The 18,905-nt window shown below is 35.4% G+C and overlaps 1 protein-coding gene across 2 annotated transcripts in view; it reads left to right on the forward strand.

The window, feature by feature from the left end:
* LOC117986258 (organic cation transporter protein-like) overlaps positions 1-18,905 on the forward strand; it is a 65,844-nt gene that overhangs the window by 21,634 nt on the left and 25,305 nt on the right. Inside the window, exon 1 of one of the 2 annotated variants that reach the window (XM_034973093.2) lies at positions 2,556-2,815. The exons of the other annotated variant lie outside the window; for it this stretch is intronic. Within the exon in view, the coding sequence (XP_034828984.1) occupies positions 2,743-2,815 (73 nt within the window). The 5' untranslated portion in view covers positions 2,556-2,742. Of the gene's footprint in view, positions 1-2,555; positions 2,816-18,905 lie in introns of those variants that run through there. 2 annotated transcript variants of the gene reach the window in all.

Genomic DNA, 18,905 nt, shown 5'->3' on the forward strand with positions numbered 1-18,905 from the left:
GTCGCGATCATAAGCTAGTTATAAAAAAATATTAGTGAAATCGGTTCAGCTGTTCTCGAGATTTGCGATCAGCAACACATTCAGCGATTCATTTTTATATATCCAGAGTAGAAACTAGCTGCCCCGGCGAACTTCGTACCGCCTAACAGTCGACTCTTTTTCAGGAAATTTTTAAAATTTTCTCTCCGTAAGAACCATCCTCGTACTTCAAGGAATATAATAAAAAAAGAATTGGCGAAATCGGTTCAGCTGTTCTCGAGATTTGCGATCAGCAACACATTTAGCGATTCATTTTTATATATAGAGATTACATAACTAAACAGCATGAATGTGTAAGTGTTTCACATATTTTTTTGAAAATTTTGTGATGTCATTTGAGGCACCAGATAGGTGTTAAATAACAGTATTTTTAAAGCAATAATGTCGCCAGGGCCTTAAGTATCTACCTAGACTCCTAGAGTATAGGTATTTGTTTAGGTCACTATGAAACAAAATATGGATACGTACTTTGCAGCCCTTCATTTTGTTTAACATTTTAACTAAGAGTATGTTTTAATCAATAATAGCTAAAGCATATATATGTACAATAACAAATAACTATCTTATTAACATAACAATAGGTACCGCACATATTAAAACAAAAGCAGTGACAAGAGTATCACAGCTGATGTATTGTAAGTAGTGAGTGTTTTACCACAAGATAACACTCAGCGACATGTCATTCGATAAAAAATTGCTTCCTTACTCTATTATGTAAGAAAAACATGAAAATACATCTCATGTATTTCACAGGCACAGCATATTTTATACTAACTGTAATTAGGTATATATTTTGAATCAACACAACAATAACTCCTGTCCTGTACTTACTGGTCAAAATACTATAGTGGTTCTTCTCTCAACTGTCACTCCTTTCTTAGTTCCTAGTTTCTTACTCTAGAGTCGTTGCCGCTACAATGCACAATTTAATTGGTAAAATTTTATACGGGTGTAACCAGAACGCTAGCAAAAACTTAGCGTTATTGTCATACTACCTCAACACGATCCCATACCAATAACCATTTGCCTCATTTTGTAGTTTTAATGATTTATTGTTTTTCAAACCCGCCAATAGCGCCCAACACTCGGGTCAATGCCCCACCTACGACGCGGCATTGGCTTTGAGTGGCCTACTTACGCCACGTTCATTGACCTCTAGCGTCAGTCAGATGTTTTATTTGCAATATATCATAGGATTTTTTTATATTTTTTTTCGCCTTTTTTTGTGGTAAAAACGAAGACAGGCGATCGTTCTGATGATTACTGATTCATATCAGTTATCATCAGTCTTCGTTTTTGCCAGCGTTCTGGTTACACCCTGTATTATATTATTTTTAGTGTCTCTCCAACCTAAGAAGTTTGGCAGTGAGCTATTTTCATTTAGCCCTATCCTCGCAAAGCTAAACAGTAGCGCTGCACTCGTGATTCCAGTCCGCTTCCTGTTTTATGCAACCAAGACTTTCTATTGCGGCCAATGAGTCTCTTCCCGGCTACTTCGCCATGCATCGTTGTGAGAGCCCATATCTGCTGGGCTTAAGGACATATCCAATATAAGCAACTTTCATGTTATTGAAATCCTAAAAATCACACTCACTTCCTATTCGGTAGACCTTTATAGAGTAAAAGCTATAAAACAGTCGCTAGTGTACTTACGCTTACGACTATTTACATGAAGTGTCAAGAGGTCGCTTGCGCCCCAATTGCCTTTGCCGCACTCAAGCTGAGTACTAGGCGATTATGACTCATGATGGCAGGTTAAATTAACCAATAGACCTAGGAAAATTTGATAGCCACAGTGATCGCAATCACCTTTAAATTGGCTGATACTCTCACTTCTACTTGCTACAATGCACTCCAGTTATATCAAGATTATCATGATGCCATATAACAATAGCGATGTAATAACTTCCGCTTTAGCTCTTCGGGTATCGTATGTCTCTCTGTCTAGGGCTACTGTGGCAAAAAGTTACTAATTGTGATCCAGACTCCAGTCGCTTACGATTAAGTGGCAATGATTGAAATCGCGCAAAACTAATGTTGCCTACACCCAAGTTGCCTTTTTTGGACTTCAGTTACTAAGCGGCTTTTAGATGGCAGATCACGGCCACAATAAATCATTGCAGCAGCAAGAATGCCATAAATTCAGCCAGTAATAATGATTATTGCAATTATTCTGTTCGTTTTTGCAGTTTTTTTTTATTACAAGATAGGCTTGCACTTGACGACTAAATAAGAAGTCAATGATGAGGTCTAGGTTGCAGCGCGCTTGCTGAGAAGATGCCTATTCACTATTGCCTTGAAGGATATACGTAGCAGAAAACACGGACGCGAAAGGTTACCACACCTTAGCGGTTCGTATTAGAAACGAGGAGCTAAAACGTTTCGCGCGAGTAGATTACACGTTGACCACATAAGGATGCCACCGTTCAAAAAGCTGTAAAACAAAAGGTCGCTAGTGTGATCTAGTCGCTTACGATTATTTACTACATGAAGTGGCAATGAGCGAGGCCGGCCGCGTAAAACGCTTGTCGCCTGCGCTCGAGTTGCCTTTGCCTTCAGTGGCTGCAACACACAGTTCGTAGCGCTCCGGACTCGGGTGCTACACGCGTATAGCAAACAAACAACGTAACATGTACTGAAAATTCACGTGAAACATATAGGGAACATTAAAGGGATTTCGAATAGGTATTGTGATCATCATAAATGGGCGACGTTAATAAATTGAACACTTTGCCGGATCTAATGAGAAAGTGCTTCAAAATGGGACTATTCAAAAGTGAGTGTAAATAAATGATATTTTATTTTTTCATCCTTCATTTTTGTGTGAGATTTTACCCTTTAGGATACGCAATCCTGACCTAAAACTTAACTTGATATGATATTCGTTTATTTTTTCATAATATACATTTTTAGAAATAAGATTTTATCCTTCAGGATAATATGCTAGATCTAATAATTAACAACACGCAACAGCTACTTATGGTAACTAACGGTCACATTTCAAGTCTGTTATAAGATCTTACACAAGAAAAATAATAAATCTACGACTTACCAGGCTGTATGGTCTACGATCTTTGCCTTTCCCTAGGGGGATGAATAGAACAATTTTTACCTAAAAGAATAAGTAGAATTCCTCTTAGTATATTTTTCTATAAAATATTACTTACTTTGTAAAATAATGGGTAAAAGTTTGCTCTGAGTTCAAACGTGACACCGGGTACGATAATATTGGTCCGAGGTGAAATGCATGGAATTGTCAAATCACGATACGGTAGATAAAAATTAATAGATAATACAGCGTCAGTGATGTACCTACTATAGGTACATCACTGACGCTGTATTATGGGCTCACAAGTGCAATGTGTAAAAACTTAAAAAGTAAGCAAATGGCGTGCAATTTTTTATTAGTTTTATATTCCTTCCGTCATTTCATACTTTAGCTCAATAGACAAGTGTGGCTAGGCATATATCATTACACATATAAGTCCCGCAAATTGCTAATGCGCGTGGCCGCCATTTTAGTGACGTCAGCACTAGACTAAAGTTTCGAGCTGATGGTATATTTTTACTTAAATATACGTCAAATGACGTCATTTCGATGTTAATGAGACATAGTTCCAGCGCAATAGCAATTTGCGAGACTTATATCTATCATACAATTTCTTGAAAAACAAATGTTCACACCACACGCATCTTTGCATCGTATTTTTTCTCATTACTGACGATCGATCGTATAATCCTTTCCTTTAATCAAATAATGGTAAGCATTTTATCTATACTTCCATACTAATATTATTAATGCGAAAGTGTGTCTATCTGTCTGTCTGATGTATTCACCAACAAAAGCAGTCCCAAGGAGGGTTGATGTCAGGGAGGTGGCCAGTTGTAAAACATCATGCCAAATCACCTACAACATGTCTGGAAGTACCTAGAATAGAAGTAATTAGAAAAAGACATGTTGTATCGATCCCTCATAGAGTGGGATAAAGGACAAGAAGAAGAAGATCGGTAGCGGGAGACTTGAAACTCAAATTCAAGTACGACTCATAGTCTGTTTGTCTGTCTGTCTGCTAGCTTTTCACGGCCCATCCTTTCAACCGATTTTGATGAAAGGTACAGAGATAGGTAGCTTACATCCCGGGGAAGGGCATAGTCTACTTTTTATCCCGGAAAATCAAAGAGTTCCGGGATTTTAAAACATAAATCCACGCGGGAAGCATCGTCTAGTGCAATAATAATGCGGTGGGCGCCCTGATCCCTCCACATACAACTAAAAGCACGATTTGACTCTTAATTTTAATAATCAATTTTTTAAGTTATTATAATCAGCTGATGTTAGTTAAAAATTATAACCAAGTCCAATGGTTTAACGTACTTTCCAAGATAACAATTATAAAGGCCAAATCGGACCTCCTAAGTCGGGCACAAATCTAAATACCGACTTGTGTCAACGTTGCTTAACCCGTACAATTGATATTCGCAGCCGCAACTAGGACATAACCTCGGAATAACAAAAACTTATTATTATATTTAATTAATAAAGCTGAATGTTTATGACTGTTATTGACGGACGACATCTCTAATCTCTATCACGACGACATGGTTGCTTGGCTTTACTTAAAATTATCCTCTTCCGGTTTCGCGCCTGATATGAGAAAACTACAATATTATCTGTCATGAGTTTATAGTACGCAGTCAAACAAAGTAAATTCCTGTCGTCGCGAAAAATATCTGACTCATCCTGTTAGTTACCGGTGAAAACAACGTGAGAAAAAATATTATGTATCCAATTAATCAATCATCACCACATCACAGTTCACGACAGTAGGTGATTAAAGAACTTCTTACAAAACGTCAAGGCTTCGACGTCACTGGCAGGTAGGTAGCCTTAAGGTAGCCCTATTTTTCTATAATTTCACGTCTCCGTAGCCTAATATGTTTTGACATTTCGTCGAATTAGGATCAAACAGAGAGTTCCCTAACCCTAGTTCACTCTAACTACACATGCGTAGATTGAAAACAGTTAATTTTTAAAAATAAAGCGATAACCTAATTGCTTTAGCACATCTACTCATGTGGCTTTAGGTTATAAATAATATATAATGTAATTATTATAAGTAGGTATACTATAAGGATCGAGAAAAAAACAAAGACATTACTTTTATCGTCATTGATAGTACGGTACATATACCTAATATTTTTCTCGTATTAATAAATATTTTTTATATACGAGTTAGTATTCAATTACGTAGTCATTAGAAGAATCTAATCTACAATTTATTAAATTTAACATATTATCTTTCTATTACTGAGGTAACCTTACCCTACTTAGTATTTTACTTATTTGGTATTTTGGATTGGATAGAGAGACAAAATTTTAAAAACGTGTGATTCAGTTTTAGTACACTTCAAATAACCATAATTATGAGCTTAATTTGAGGTAGTTATTTCGAAATTACAAACAGCCACTTCAATTTTAATTATTAGTATAGATTAGGTTTGAACATTGTTACTTAAAAATTACACTTTTCCGAAATAACACGTTTTACCTAGTCGCAAACAGGCGAATTATGTCCCCATATAAATATTCGAAAGCCTTCGACTGAAACGAGAATGAAGTTTACGACAGTAACATAATATATGTTTCACGCATCCTTGAGTGTTACATTTGATGATAAAAGACTATAAAACGTGACCAGAAGCACTATTTTCATACATTTCAATAAACATAAATCACGTCTTACATGAACAAGATTTCAATTTGAAGAATTACAATAATAATAACTTGCCAGGAAAAACATGATTGGATAGGTACTTATTAACTCGCACTTAAATAGTTCTTTATACCTAGAAAAATTCATTACCCAAAGAAACTAGATTGACTTTTTTAACTATACTTAAATAAATAAAATAATACAATAACTAAAAATAAATGAAAAACCATATCTTTTTCTTTACATTGACTAGCCGATCCGCTCGATTTTGGTCGTGCGGGGATTTTGTAAATCCTTTCTTACGAGAAAAACTTATACCTATCACCGAAATCTAGCAGCAGATACTAGAACCAGCGCGGTTTGAGCTGTAGGTACGTTACTATTTATCAGTCAATCAATTTCTGTTCTTTTGAAAAAATATTATCTAAGTATACTAAGGTTATAATAATATCGTAAGTAAAGCCCACAAAATATTTTATACTAGATGATGCCCATGATTTCGTCCGCGTGGTTTTTGTTTATAAATCCCTTGGGAACTCTTTGATTTTCCGGGATAAAAAGTAGCCAGCCTATATCTGTTTCCAGGATGCAAGTTATCTCTGCACCAAATTTCCATGAATGAGCTGCGAAAAGCTAGAAAACAGACAGACAGACAAACTTTCGCAATTATAATATTAGTGCGTGTTGATGCTAGTACGTAATATTATAAGATTCACATCGATGCCTGTATATATATTATATCCGAAAGACTAGCCGCATTGCCTCTTTCTGATGCTTATCTTATGTCCGAGATTTTTAAATAGTGTTTTAATTGTTATAATAGATAGATAGTATATAGTATAATATGTAGTATATAGTAGGTTAAAATAGTGTTTTAATTATTAGAATACTATTATGAATCTAAGGAAATATAAATCGAAGATGATATAAATTTAAACGACATACCTATTAACCTATAGAATTATTAACATTGTGTTATCAACTGCTAACATTTACTGTCGTTTAAGTCAGGAAATCATTAACGCAATTAAATTGATCTAGAAAATGTCTGTTGACCATCTATTTTTTCTCAGTTTATTTAATTAACTTCATCGATGATTGACTTTCATTGTCGCAAAGAACGTACCTAAAAGAATTACTCCATAGTCCATACACGCGAACACAGCATCGCAAAACCTTCATCAACAGATCTCGTAGCTGTAAAGCTATAGTTTTTAACTTTTAATAATATCAAGCTAACCAACCTAATCTTTTTATATTATTGCTGTTTTCTTATCACAATTCATATTTCACTACCCATCCGTACTACATAATATTGTAAATGCGTAATATGTCTGTCTGTCTGGTAGCTTTTCACGGTTCATCAGTTTAACTGATTTTGATGAAAGGTACAAAGATATAGCTTGTATTTCGGGGACGGACATAGATAACTTTTTAACGCGGGAAATCAAAGAGGTTCTATGGGATTTTTAAAACTTAAATCCACCGGGCGAAGCCACGGGCATCATCTAGTAATATTACAAATGCGAAAGTGTATTTGTTTGTTGGTTTGTCCTTCAATCTTGGAGCAATGAATCCAGGTGATTTTTCGCATGGCTGAGATATACTTAGGCTGAGATCTATGGAGCGCACTTTGACTTTGCTCCGGCTTAAGATTGAGTTAATACACAGTTAAAACGAAATAGATTTATGTGAGAGATCTAGCTCTGTCTTAAGTTTAAGCAAAGTTAGAGTGCGCTCTATAGATCTCACCCTTAGTCCCGATTTCACCAACGTCGAGTGACGTTTAACCGAGGAATAAATAATTGGTCGTAATGACACTATTTGTATTAAAAACTTGCTACAATGTCAAATTTACTCTCAGATAAGTCATAAGACTTATTTTACGTTGCCGAAAATCTAAAAGATCTATATAAGAAATCTAAAATCGAAATGACCTTTCAAATAGTTTTTCTATCAGTTTGTCTATAATATGATGCAACTTGCAAGTCTCATAAGGAAGTCTTAATAATTTGAGGGTCCCTCAACCTGTGCATCCTTATTTATTAATTTCTTCCGGTCTTTATAATTGCGTGGGTTGGCACATAATTCTTACGTGTCTACCCTTTTTATAGCCTCTACTAATACAATTATTATTGAGGACAGTTCACTTTGTTTTCCTTCCTCAACTTCAAAAATAGAAAAAGAAGACGTATAGGTAGAACCGAATATACAATGAACCAAAAGCTTACTTTGCTATAATCCGCTGAAACAGGTCGAATCTGTATGGTGCAACATGCAGCATGCGAAATGCACCGCCCGCCCTCCCACTGCTAAACATGCAGGAAGAAGCAGCCAACAAGCAAGCAATACGCACCACCACCACGTAGCACCACACAAATCCTAAACACACTCGACGCACGTTTCGCCTCGACATACACCGGAGCATCCTCAGGAGATGTAGACCTTACAATGCACAATTGCAAAGCCCGAACCGAATTGAACCGAATATCATAAGCATCTGCCGTCTATCAAAGTTAAATATAAAATCAATCTATCCGTAATCTGTCAATATAGTTAATACCTAGTTAATAGTTACTTACTTATGGAGACCACACAAGTTTTGACATACTTTAATAACGTTGTAAAATAACTTAGTTACATTTCGAAAGATTACAGATAGGATTGACTATAAATTAATTATTACTTTCGGCCATATACCAACCAGTATGAACACAATAGCATGGAGTGCATTATTGTAAAAGTGATCAAATCATTTTATGACAATATTGCTTTGTCATAATCATCATCATCATCATACGAAATTATACTTAATATTATTTTCGGGGCAGAATGGAGAATATTCTCTAAGTCTATATTCTTATCAATTCTATAACCTACTTATAACTTAATGCTTCAACGAACCCCAAGTGGGGCCTATCTTTTCTCCCACAGCTTGCATGCTTAATTGATAGAATTAGATAATTTCACTTATCACAGGTATTATAATATTCTTTTATACTATGCAGTTGAGTAATAAAATTAAATAATTTTATTTACCTAGTCCTTTTCATTCTGAGATAAGAGACCCGTGCTCATTAGTTGAGGTGATGATAATTATTAACATTATGTTGCGCTTATTGCTTAAACAAGTAGACATGAATCTACTCGCGCAGCGTGAATGAAAACTTCTCTTGAGTTTATACCTCTTGAGTACATTCACCCCAAAATTTGGAAGCAATAATGAATTATAATCACACTGCTGAAGTCAACATCCCGACATAACATCACTTATCTACATCATTAATTGAATACTTTAGTGCTCGTTATCAACAAATATTTTTATTTTGAAAATTCTTTAACAGAAAAGTGAAGATGTCTAAGTAAAACCTGTCCCGCTATTGTGTAAGAAAAACGTATTCATCGTTATCGTAATCGTAAAAAAATCTGCCCTTTGATTGGTTGATTCGCTGTTTACATTTTTTCACAGCCAATCAAAGGGCAGAAATTGTTGAAGATTATGATAACGATGAATACATTTTCTTACACAATTGAGGGGCTGATGTACAGCGATTCTCACGATTATAGATTGATATGAAAAATGTTCATGGGCGGCGGTAATCACTTAACATCAGGTGACCCGCGTGCTCGTTTGCTCGCCATTTTTATTTTAAAAAATCAAGCAAAGCAATCTACTGTGGATACCTGAGGTCTAGGCTAATTAAGCTGTCATTGCATATTTATTAAAAGAATGCTCTTGAAAATGATAAATATACCTACAATCGAAGATTATGTCAATGATAAAAAAGCGCGGAATTTGACTCACTCCATCAATGTGTGGGACCGTTAATTGAATATTTGAAAAGAGCAACCTCCGAGTTTCTTGCTAGAAAAAACATTTCGAACTAGTGGTCTATTCTTTTGGAAATTCGAAAGCATATGTATAAGTTTTTCTATTTCTACTCATAATATTACAGTGCAAATGCCTATTTGTCGGTCGAGTTGTTTGGAATAGGGCGGCATTTTGCAATCAGAGTAGCGTATGCATCAGTGGCAGTCCACAATGGTTTAAAACCCTTCTCGTTTTGCATCCAACAAGAAGGTTCTTTACATTTTAGTTAAAGGGCAAAATTCAAGCATTTTTTGTTCAAACATTTCATGTAGTTTCTGTTACATACTAAGTACACGTAAGTTTTTTCAGTTTTTCCTTGAAATTTTATGGGCATTAAAATATAGAGCTATAACTTTGATAACGACAAAATCTAAATAGGTACTCCGACTAAATTAAGAATTCAGACCGTTTAGATCATTAAAAATCTATTAAAAGTATGATCCTGAAAAAAGCATAGTTTCTTACTGGTTCTTCTCGATGAGAAAGGCATTCTGAACCAGTGGTAGATGCATTTGACGATTCAAAAGTACTTGTAAAAGTTTAATTGAATAAAAATGAGAAATAAAAAATTATTTATTTGTTTAAAAGGCTTTCCGTAGGCAATGGAGATCAACATAGTTTCTCTCTTTTTGCGTCGTCTTGTTACTGAGGGTCGTGACCTTTTCCATTAATCACATAATATAATGGTACGAGTTTTCTTAGGATAATAATGCGTTGGGTCCCCAGATCGTTCCGCACACGTAACCTGACTAAGAGCACGAAATATTTAATAGGTTTTATAGATATTATCAGATGTTAGTGATTATTAACCGGGAGCACGGCTTAACGTGCTCTCAGAGCCAAGGAGGTAACGGAAAGGCTAAATTCGAATCGCCAAAGTCAGTCACCCATCCAGTTACAGGCGGGTCAATGTTGCTTAACAATCGATTGATATATTAGTTAGTCACAACTAGGTCACACTAAACTCACTAAAGATTGTGTACAAGCACACAAACTCAAAGCATTGCACACCCAATAATTAAGTCTTAAATTGGAAGGTAAGGCAATTAATTTCTTTCAAATGTTTAGGTTAGTAAACTTCTTAGCGAAAAAAATTTAGGTACATTATTATATAATTATTATCAACAAATTCAGTTAATAAAATATTATCATAATTTAATATTCGGAAGTAAATATACAAACAACTTTTTTAATTGACTGACATCATCGTACATGGTATTGTCTCACATTGGTAGTTACGAAATATTAAAGGTAGGTATTGTTTTATATTATAAGGATATTATAATAATTATTTAAGTATACTTAAGTATGCTTTTGTGTTATTGTTTAATTGACATATACTTGATCGTTCAATTTTATACAAATTATTATTTATTATTTGGTATTTAGTGGGTGGTTTTTTCGGAGCGGAGTTTCTTATAAAGACAAAAGGAAGTAGGTACCACGGTCGTCTTAAAATTTAAATTACCTTAATATGGCGCAGAATATACAAAGTTTAGTGTAGGAGTTTTTCTTCCGTGACTAAATATTGATACAGACAGGCAATATTAATATGTAAAAACTTCCGAGTTCCTGTCCAATATCAAGACAAGTTTTCAACTTTAATTTATATTAGACTTGACGAATGTATGACGATATAAGAAACGAACGTCCATGTCAGCCAACTCTCAACCTGAACACCTAATTTGTGCACTGTGCAGGACTGCTGGATACTACTTATCTCAGGTCTAAATAATAGCGCCAGAGTTACGCATAACTTCGTGCTTATTTTCCCACTTATATTAATTTACAACTCCTACTTTCTTTTATTTAAAAGTCTGAAAAAAGCTAAGGATTTTTTCTATGGTAGGCAAGTACTCATAGGATTTTTTATATCACTATCTGTATAGGTACCTACTATGGGTATTACTTTCTTTTTATTTTATTTTCTGACATCTGTTATCTGCCTTCCTTACAAGCTAAAAATATTTAAAAAAATTACAAAAAAAATAAAAACCGACATCAATACACAAACACTAAAAATTAAAAAATAATTTAATTTATTAGGTACCGAATATATTATGTATACAAGAATTAATATAGTTCCTTAATAATACTTTTCTCTACCAATCCGCACGTAGCCAGCGTGGTAGACTATAGCCAAAACCCTTCTTACACTGAGAGAAGACCCGTGCTCTGTAGTGAGCCGGCGATGGGTTGATCATGATGAATAATACTTTTTGGAGCCGGTGCCAATTAGCTTTAGCTGCGCGAATCGTCTAGACTTCATATTTTTATGAGACTCCACAATGGCACTTCATTGGCCTTTCAAGAAAAAGAAGAATTTTCAAAATCGGTCTAGGCGTCTTCGAGTAGGAATCGGGGAACATACATAAAAAAAAAAGATTACGACGAGTTGAGAACCTCCTCCTTTTTTGAAGTCGGTTAAAAACATTTACGGCGGTTTTATAACATAATGATGTAATGTCACTCACTAAGATCCAGTTGCATGACAGGCGGTTAAAATCACGTCCCGGATAACGTTTAACTTTGACCGTCAATCAAAACAAAATGGTTACAAAGTCTAGGTTCGTTAACTTCAGATCAAAATTTTACCTTTGAACATAAATATTGGCTTGAGTAATCAATCTACTTTGGTTTATTGGTGATGATTAAATCAATGTAACTTTAAGCTGGCATGCATGGCTGGCATGGACCTTAGAAAGGATTAAAAAAAAACCAAAATACCTTAAAAATCTTAATCCACAAGGATAAAGTCGCGGGAATCAGCTAGTGCTAAATACACGTAGGTTCCTACTTACCTATTTTTCGGATGAAACGCTGTCGCTAAAGTAATTACTTATACATTAAAAAAAATTAAAAACAATATTATACGTAATAAGAAACTCCTACCTAAATAAAGATGAACTAATCCTAAACGTTAGCTAGTATCATGAATGAATGTTAATTAATTTATCGCCACACGTTGCAATTAATCGCTATTCGCTACATCGACCCAAGAAAACAGCTAAATTATTCTTCAGCTGTAGTTTTTCTTGTGAACAAATACGTATATAGTACTTGTTTAGCATTTTCACATCACTAAGGCCTCCTACGCACTGGCGACCATGGTCGCCGCGACCTGGCCGCGGCGGCCAGTGAATTCTGGACTTTATATGGCAATCGCTATAGCCCCTACGCACTTAGCGGCCAGCGACCAGCGGCCACCGTTGGCCGCGGCGTCCAATTTGATGCCACGCGACCAGCGACCAATCGTGGCCGTCGAGAACATCACTTCTGTATTAAAATTCATCAGTGCTACCGCATCGGCCGCGGCGACCAGACGTGTAGCTAGCTACAGAGTGATTATTTTACAATGGCCAATTTCGACACGGAAAGGTTCATAATTGAAGTTGAAAATAGAAGAGGTTTATGGGATTTAGCATCAAATGATTACTCCAATAAAGTCCAATGAAGTCGACTGCAAATTTTTCGGCCGTCCACATGTCGCGCTTGCCTACGCACCGGCGACCATAGCCGCGGCGGCCTGGCCGCGTCTATGGTCGCCAGTGCGTAGGAGGCCTAAGCGTTTGTATATTATTTTTAATCTGTTGAGCATTCTATTGTATCTGGCTCGCTCTGTATAGTAGGTATATCCCTCTATCTCTCTCCTGAATACGAACAGGCACACAGGCCAAATACCTGAGTGATCCGAACAGCACTATGATTTAGTTCAATTATTTTGGAGAAACAGTCTGACTGGCAGTCGTACAGCCAGACAGCTCAAACCAGTGGGTCTCAAACTAGAGATACATGCAAGAAGAAGGGTTTTGGGAATAATCCACTCGACCAAAACTACGGCGAGTCAGCAAAACATATCTTACTAGCTGATCCACCCGGCTTTGCTTGGGTGAAATTTGATATAGGTACCTTTAATATATAAATGATATGTAGTACCTTTCAAATGGTAAAAGAATCGAATGAGTGGTTTCAGAGATTACCTCATACATCCAAACTTAATAACTTTTATAATAGGTAGGTATTAGCAATAGATTCAATGGGCAAAAATTAGTCACTTCAAATTTTTGATACTGTAGTAAAAATACAAAACCAAAATTTGTGAAAACTACACATTCGTCTTACCATTTAATTTTAAAGCTTTGTTATTATTACAATACTCATCTTTCGCTCGAAAAAGTCACGGTGGGCGATTTTTTTGACATCAGTAGTTACATATTTTAATGAATAACAATGATTATTTATTACCGACAAATATTCAAAAGTCAAAAGTCAAATGATTTATTCAAATTAATAGGTAATAAATTACTCTTATTGATGGTCTGGTATGGTGTTAGATTTGTAAGATATAGTGGTGATAATTATTACGCAAACTTAAAACTAAAGCTACAAGGGTTCCAAACGCGCCCAGTTCTGAGAAGAGCCCACAACAAACTCAGCCGGGTATTCTTTTTATTATCACCACTTTACAAAATTATTGAAACTTATTAGAACTATCACAAAGTCGTTAAGCAACTCATTCCCAAGCTTGCTTATCATTTAAATAATCCTTTACATTGTAATAGGATTTTTCAATTAGTTTACGTTTTATGAAAACTTTGAACTTGTTGAGAGACATCTCCAATATGTCTTCTGGAAGCTTATTACAGAAACGTATGGAATTACGAGCAAATGAATTGCTAACTTTACTGAGCCTAGAGGTGGGCATTACAAGTTTATTTTTATTTCTAGTATTTATATTATGACAGTCACTTTTTTTTTTTAATTTATTTATGTTTTTATGTACGTACAGTAAATTTTCAAAAATAATATACACATATCTATATCTAATATACAAAATCATCACAGTATATTTACAAGTTAGTGTTTGAAGGCGACCTTGTTACCTACTTACTGATCTCTTCCAGGCGACCTATATATTTTTTTTTGCCTGCAATATTCAGTTGTAATTTTACAACTGGTTCATGCTCTACTAAACAGATGCGTGGGCGACAATTGTTCCGCGGAGAAACAAATGATAGATTGGTCTTAAATCTAGCCTTGCCCGTCCAAATGTGGGCTAGGATAATAGACAAATGATTGAATTACTGGGATAATACTCGCTTGAAGAAATTGTTACGGACAGCTTCCGGATTAAACGTAGTCAGTCAGTTTGCTCAAAGGTGAGTTTGTACTACCCGTTATCAATCATTCAATCATTTATTTTTGAAAATATGGTTACAGTGTGTGAAATTCAAATAGGTGAATTAATTATTGTCTAAATAGACATATTGCATAAAGGAAATCAGTTTTGAAGTTATGTTATGTCCATGATCATTTATTTAGGCTTCCGGTTGAAAATAAAGGAGTACAGCTGCTGCGTGTTTCACGATTTTCGGAAATTCTATCCCCATGGGGGTCATATGTATATAGGAGATAAATATATTATTTTTATTATTTTTATATCTACCTATACAAATTGGTATTTGAGTTTTCGAGTAAAATTAAGTATAGGTAATTAATGAAATAATTTAAAAAAAAATCAGGATTTTAAGAAAATCTTAAGCAAAGGAAATGGTTTTCACTGGCAGGTGAAGAGGTATACAAAAAGTGACATACTCGGGATTTTTAAGAATCTAAGGGATGATTTATGCCAGCACGTTGCGGGCGCGGGCCGTACCACATACAGCGACGTGGCGACGCGGCACGGTGAAGCATAAACTGCTTCATATAAAATGTTCGCGATGTTTTGAATCCGTGCCTCGGGCGGGCGGCGCCTGCCACGTACTGGCATAAATAATCCCTATCACGCGGACGAATAAGTGAATTAATAGGAAGTCAGGTACAGTGGTAATTTAACGACATGGCCAAATAAAATTTTACAGAATTATACTTATCATGGCCTCTACCACGGCAAGCAATAAAAAATAATAAATCGTCTTAAAAACGGCAATAAATATACAAGTGTATCAGCGATGGTTATTATTCATCAAAGCGCTCGACTATATCTAATATTCGAATATTGTTGCCGCTCAGTACTATACTGGGAGAGATTAAAAAATAAAACACGTGTATACGAGTATACCTACTAGTAACTACAACTTTTTTTACTGCGTAGTAGGTAAGTAGAATAATTACTGCCCAAATTAAAACAAAAGGAACATTCTAGTGTTTAAACTATCGTGACTAAACACGTGAGTAAAGCCGGTGTGTGATAAATTATATGTAAAAGAAACATTGTTGTGTATGTCTAATATCTTTCAGCTATAACCGAAAACGATATTAAATAAAAAGATTCAATCCTAAGTATATATTTCTAGTCTGTTAACTCTTACGTGCTTGTAATAACTTTAAAATTAAATAACTGAATTGCATCTTAGCTCACAAATTGCCGGTACATACAATAATTTTGTAGTAGGGCGCAATTTCCGTTCAGATAAGTTCGTTGCAATATTTAAGTAGCTACTTTTCCGGCAGTAAGTAGGTATATTTACATATATTTTCGACAACCTCTAACAAAAAACTGTAATTTGCCCTTTTAAAGGATGTTAATGATCTACTAAATTGTGTGTAGGTAATGGTGGACTATAAGGTATAGTTAGAGCATTTGTGTGAGCCTAAGATTTGTCAATTAAAACAAATACTCGTAATACTGTACCTAACCTTAAATAACCACGACTTATTTATATCGACGACGTCGAAATCGCATTGAAGGCCACTAGATTTTGTATACAACTTCGTCTATATGAGTTAGGTTATCCGGTAACGAAACTTTTCTTCAGGAATCGGAAGAAAGTAGCTTGTCCTCTCCCTATACAAAAAATCACATCCGCGTTATCGTTGCTCAATGACTATGTGAAAGAAGGAGCAACTTTCGAATTTATAATAATAAACTAGATGATGCCCGCCACTTCGTCCGCGTGAGTAGTGTAGAAAGTCGATTCTGGGCCACCCCGGGGGGTCCGCGAAAAAAAATTGTCCCGCCCACAAAAAAAGACCACCACCATTGGCTCTGGATGTTCGCCGTTTTTAGACCATTGGCTCAAACCTAACCTAACCTAACCTAACCTAACATATATCGATCGGGTCGTTAGCGGGAAACTAAAAGGGCAATTGGAATCTCCTACCACTCATCTAGTGAATGATTGCGTGCGAGGCTGTAGGTACCTGCTACCTACGCTAGCTCTAACAATGAGTACCGTACGCGTCAAAATAACTTCGGAATGTCCAAGGCGTCACTTTCTCATTTTTTCATCGGGGGTACGTACCTGCTCCGGCGCCAGGGGGTTTTAACAATGCCCCCCGCCCCTTATCCCCTCACCCGTCGATCCATGCATTTCTACAATTTTGTCCTTAACCGACTTTAAAAAAGGAGGTATTTTTCTGTATGCATGACTGTATTTTCATAAAATGTTTAAATACGAGTTTATCATGTTATCACCATATTGGATGACTGATATTGTTTATAATGAATAAGTAAATTAGAATTTGATAGCAATGCATTTCGTAGAAACTTAACCCAAGCTTTTATGATAATGTGTTCTCTTGCAAAAATATGTGAGATGCTCTCTCGTGTCAGTTTAAAATATATTTATTATCTCATTAACAAAAAATTAACAAAATTCACGATCGATCGTGTCGTTGATTTTTTTAGTTAGTCCACTCAATCTGTTTTTATCGCCCATTAACTTTAGGTAGATGCAAAAACTGATATCGCATGCAGGTGTTTCAGAGCATGTACATTCGTGTTTGTTTCGAAGATTTATAATCCCATTAAGAAGGACTAACAAAAAATTAACCCAAGCTTTTATGATAATGTGTTCTCTTGCAAAAATATGTGAGATGCTCTCTCGTGTCAGTTTAAAATATATTTATTATCTCATTAACAAAAAATTAACAAAATTCACGATCGAGGGTTCCTTTTTCTATTTGAGTTACAGAACCCTAAGATAAGAATATAACAATTGAAAGGTTGGTCTTCCAGACACAATGCGATCCTTACCCGCTGTGAATACACAACAAAAGCCGGTAACCCGTGAGTGACACTTTACGGAAATATATTTTTTAAATAATGTGTACTTTCCCTACCATTTGTCTTTGAACAAATTTGAAACAAATTATAAAAGAGTCCTGTTCTAAAGCAGTCGCGCCATATTCCTTCTTACTACCTACAACGATGTTGTCTCAACTGTGTGAGCTGAACAACTCGGTCTACGATGAAGAAATGGTTGCAATTTGTGAAGAAGTCGAATTGAACACGATGTTAGTTGACCTATGTATGGAAACCGAACGAGATCAAGTTTATTCGTGAGTATTTTTTAATTTTTTTCCGCGAGCAGTTTTTATTTTAATCTATTGTATTTCAAAAATTTCATCGAATATTAGGTGTGCGACTATAAATTATTAATGTAATGCCGCCATCCTCGACCCTGAAGTTCAAACTTGTTTAAACACATTGCTGACAGAGAGGGGGTTTTTTGTGTATAAATATCCGGGCTTAGCTCTAGTAACGTCCATTCAGAGACAAGTTGTGATAGAAAAATAATAACCATGGAAGCTTTTTCCAGTGATGAAATAAGTGTATTTACTAAATCATTTGTGCTAAATAAGTTTCATAGAAACATCCGGTTGTGGTATATATCTAATAGACTCCCTAGATGGATGTTAGAGGACCCAGATATTAAACCGTTTTATACTCCATGTAGTGGTCATTCTGTCTCCATGACATCCCCTGTTTGTGATGAAATTGATGGGGTGTTTCCTATGATAGCATATTGTAATATGTGTGCTTCAAATGGTAAATTATATTCCAATAAAGATAATTGTAAGGTGTATTTTTCAGAACATATTTTTAACTATTGTATTTTTATTTTTTAGTTCGGGGCAAACTGGAGCCGGAGTAAAAAGAAAGGCTACTGTGCTCACACAGTCTTCGAGTAAGCGACCATGTTCTCAAGAACCTTCTACTTCTACGGGGCTATTGACGACATCAACATCAACGGAGGGAGGATCTACCTCATTTGTAAGTCCCGCAAACAATCACAGTGTCGAGTGTCCTTATTGTAAAACAAATGTTAATCAAAAATACTATACCAGCCACCTTAAAAGCAAGAAACATATAAATAATGTACTTCTTAATAGCTCCATTCAAAACTTAGCTAATGTGCAAATAATAGAAAACGCTTTCGGTCGAAGAATAGTAACATACAGGATTTCCAATGAGAATACGTCGTCTAATTCAGAATTCGAAACACCTGAATATTTCCTAAACTCAATTAAAAATATTATTTATGAGTTGCTTGATA

Source organism: Maniola hyperantus, chromosome 11, assembly GCF_902806685.2.
Source record: "Maniola hyperantus chromosome 11, iAphHyp1.2, whole genome shotgun sequence".
NCBI classification, from domain to species: Eukaryota; Metazoa; Arthropoda; class Insecta; order Lepidoptera; family Nymphalidae; genus Maniola; species Maniola hyperantus.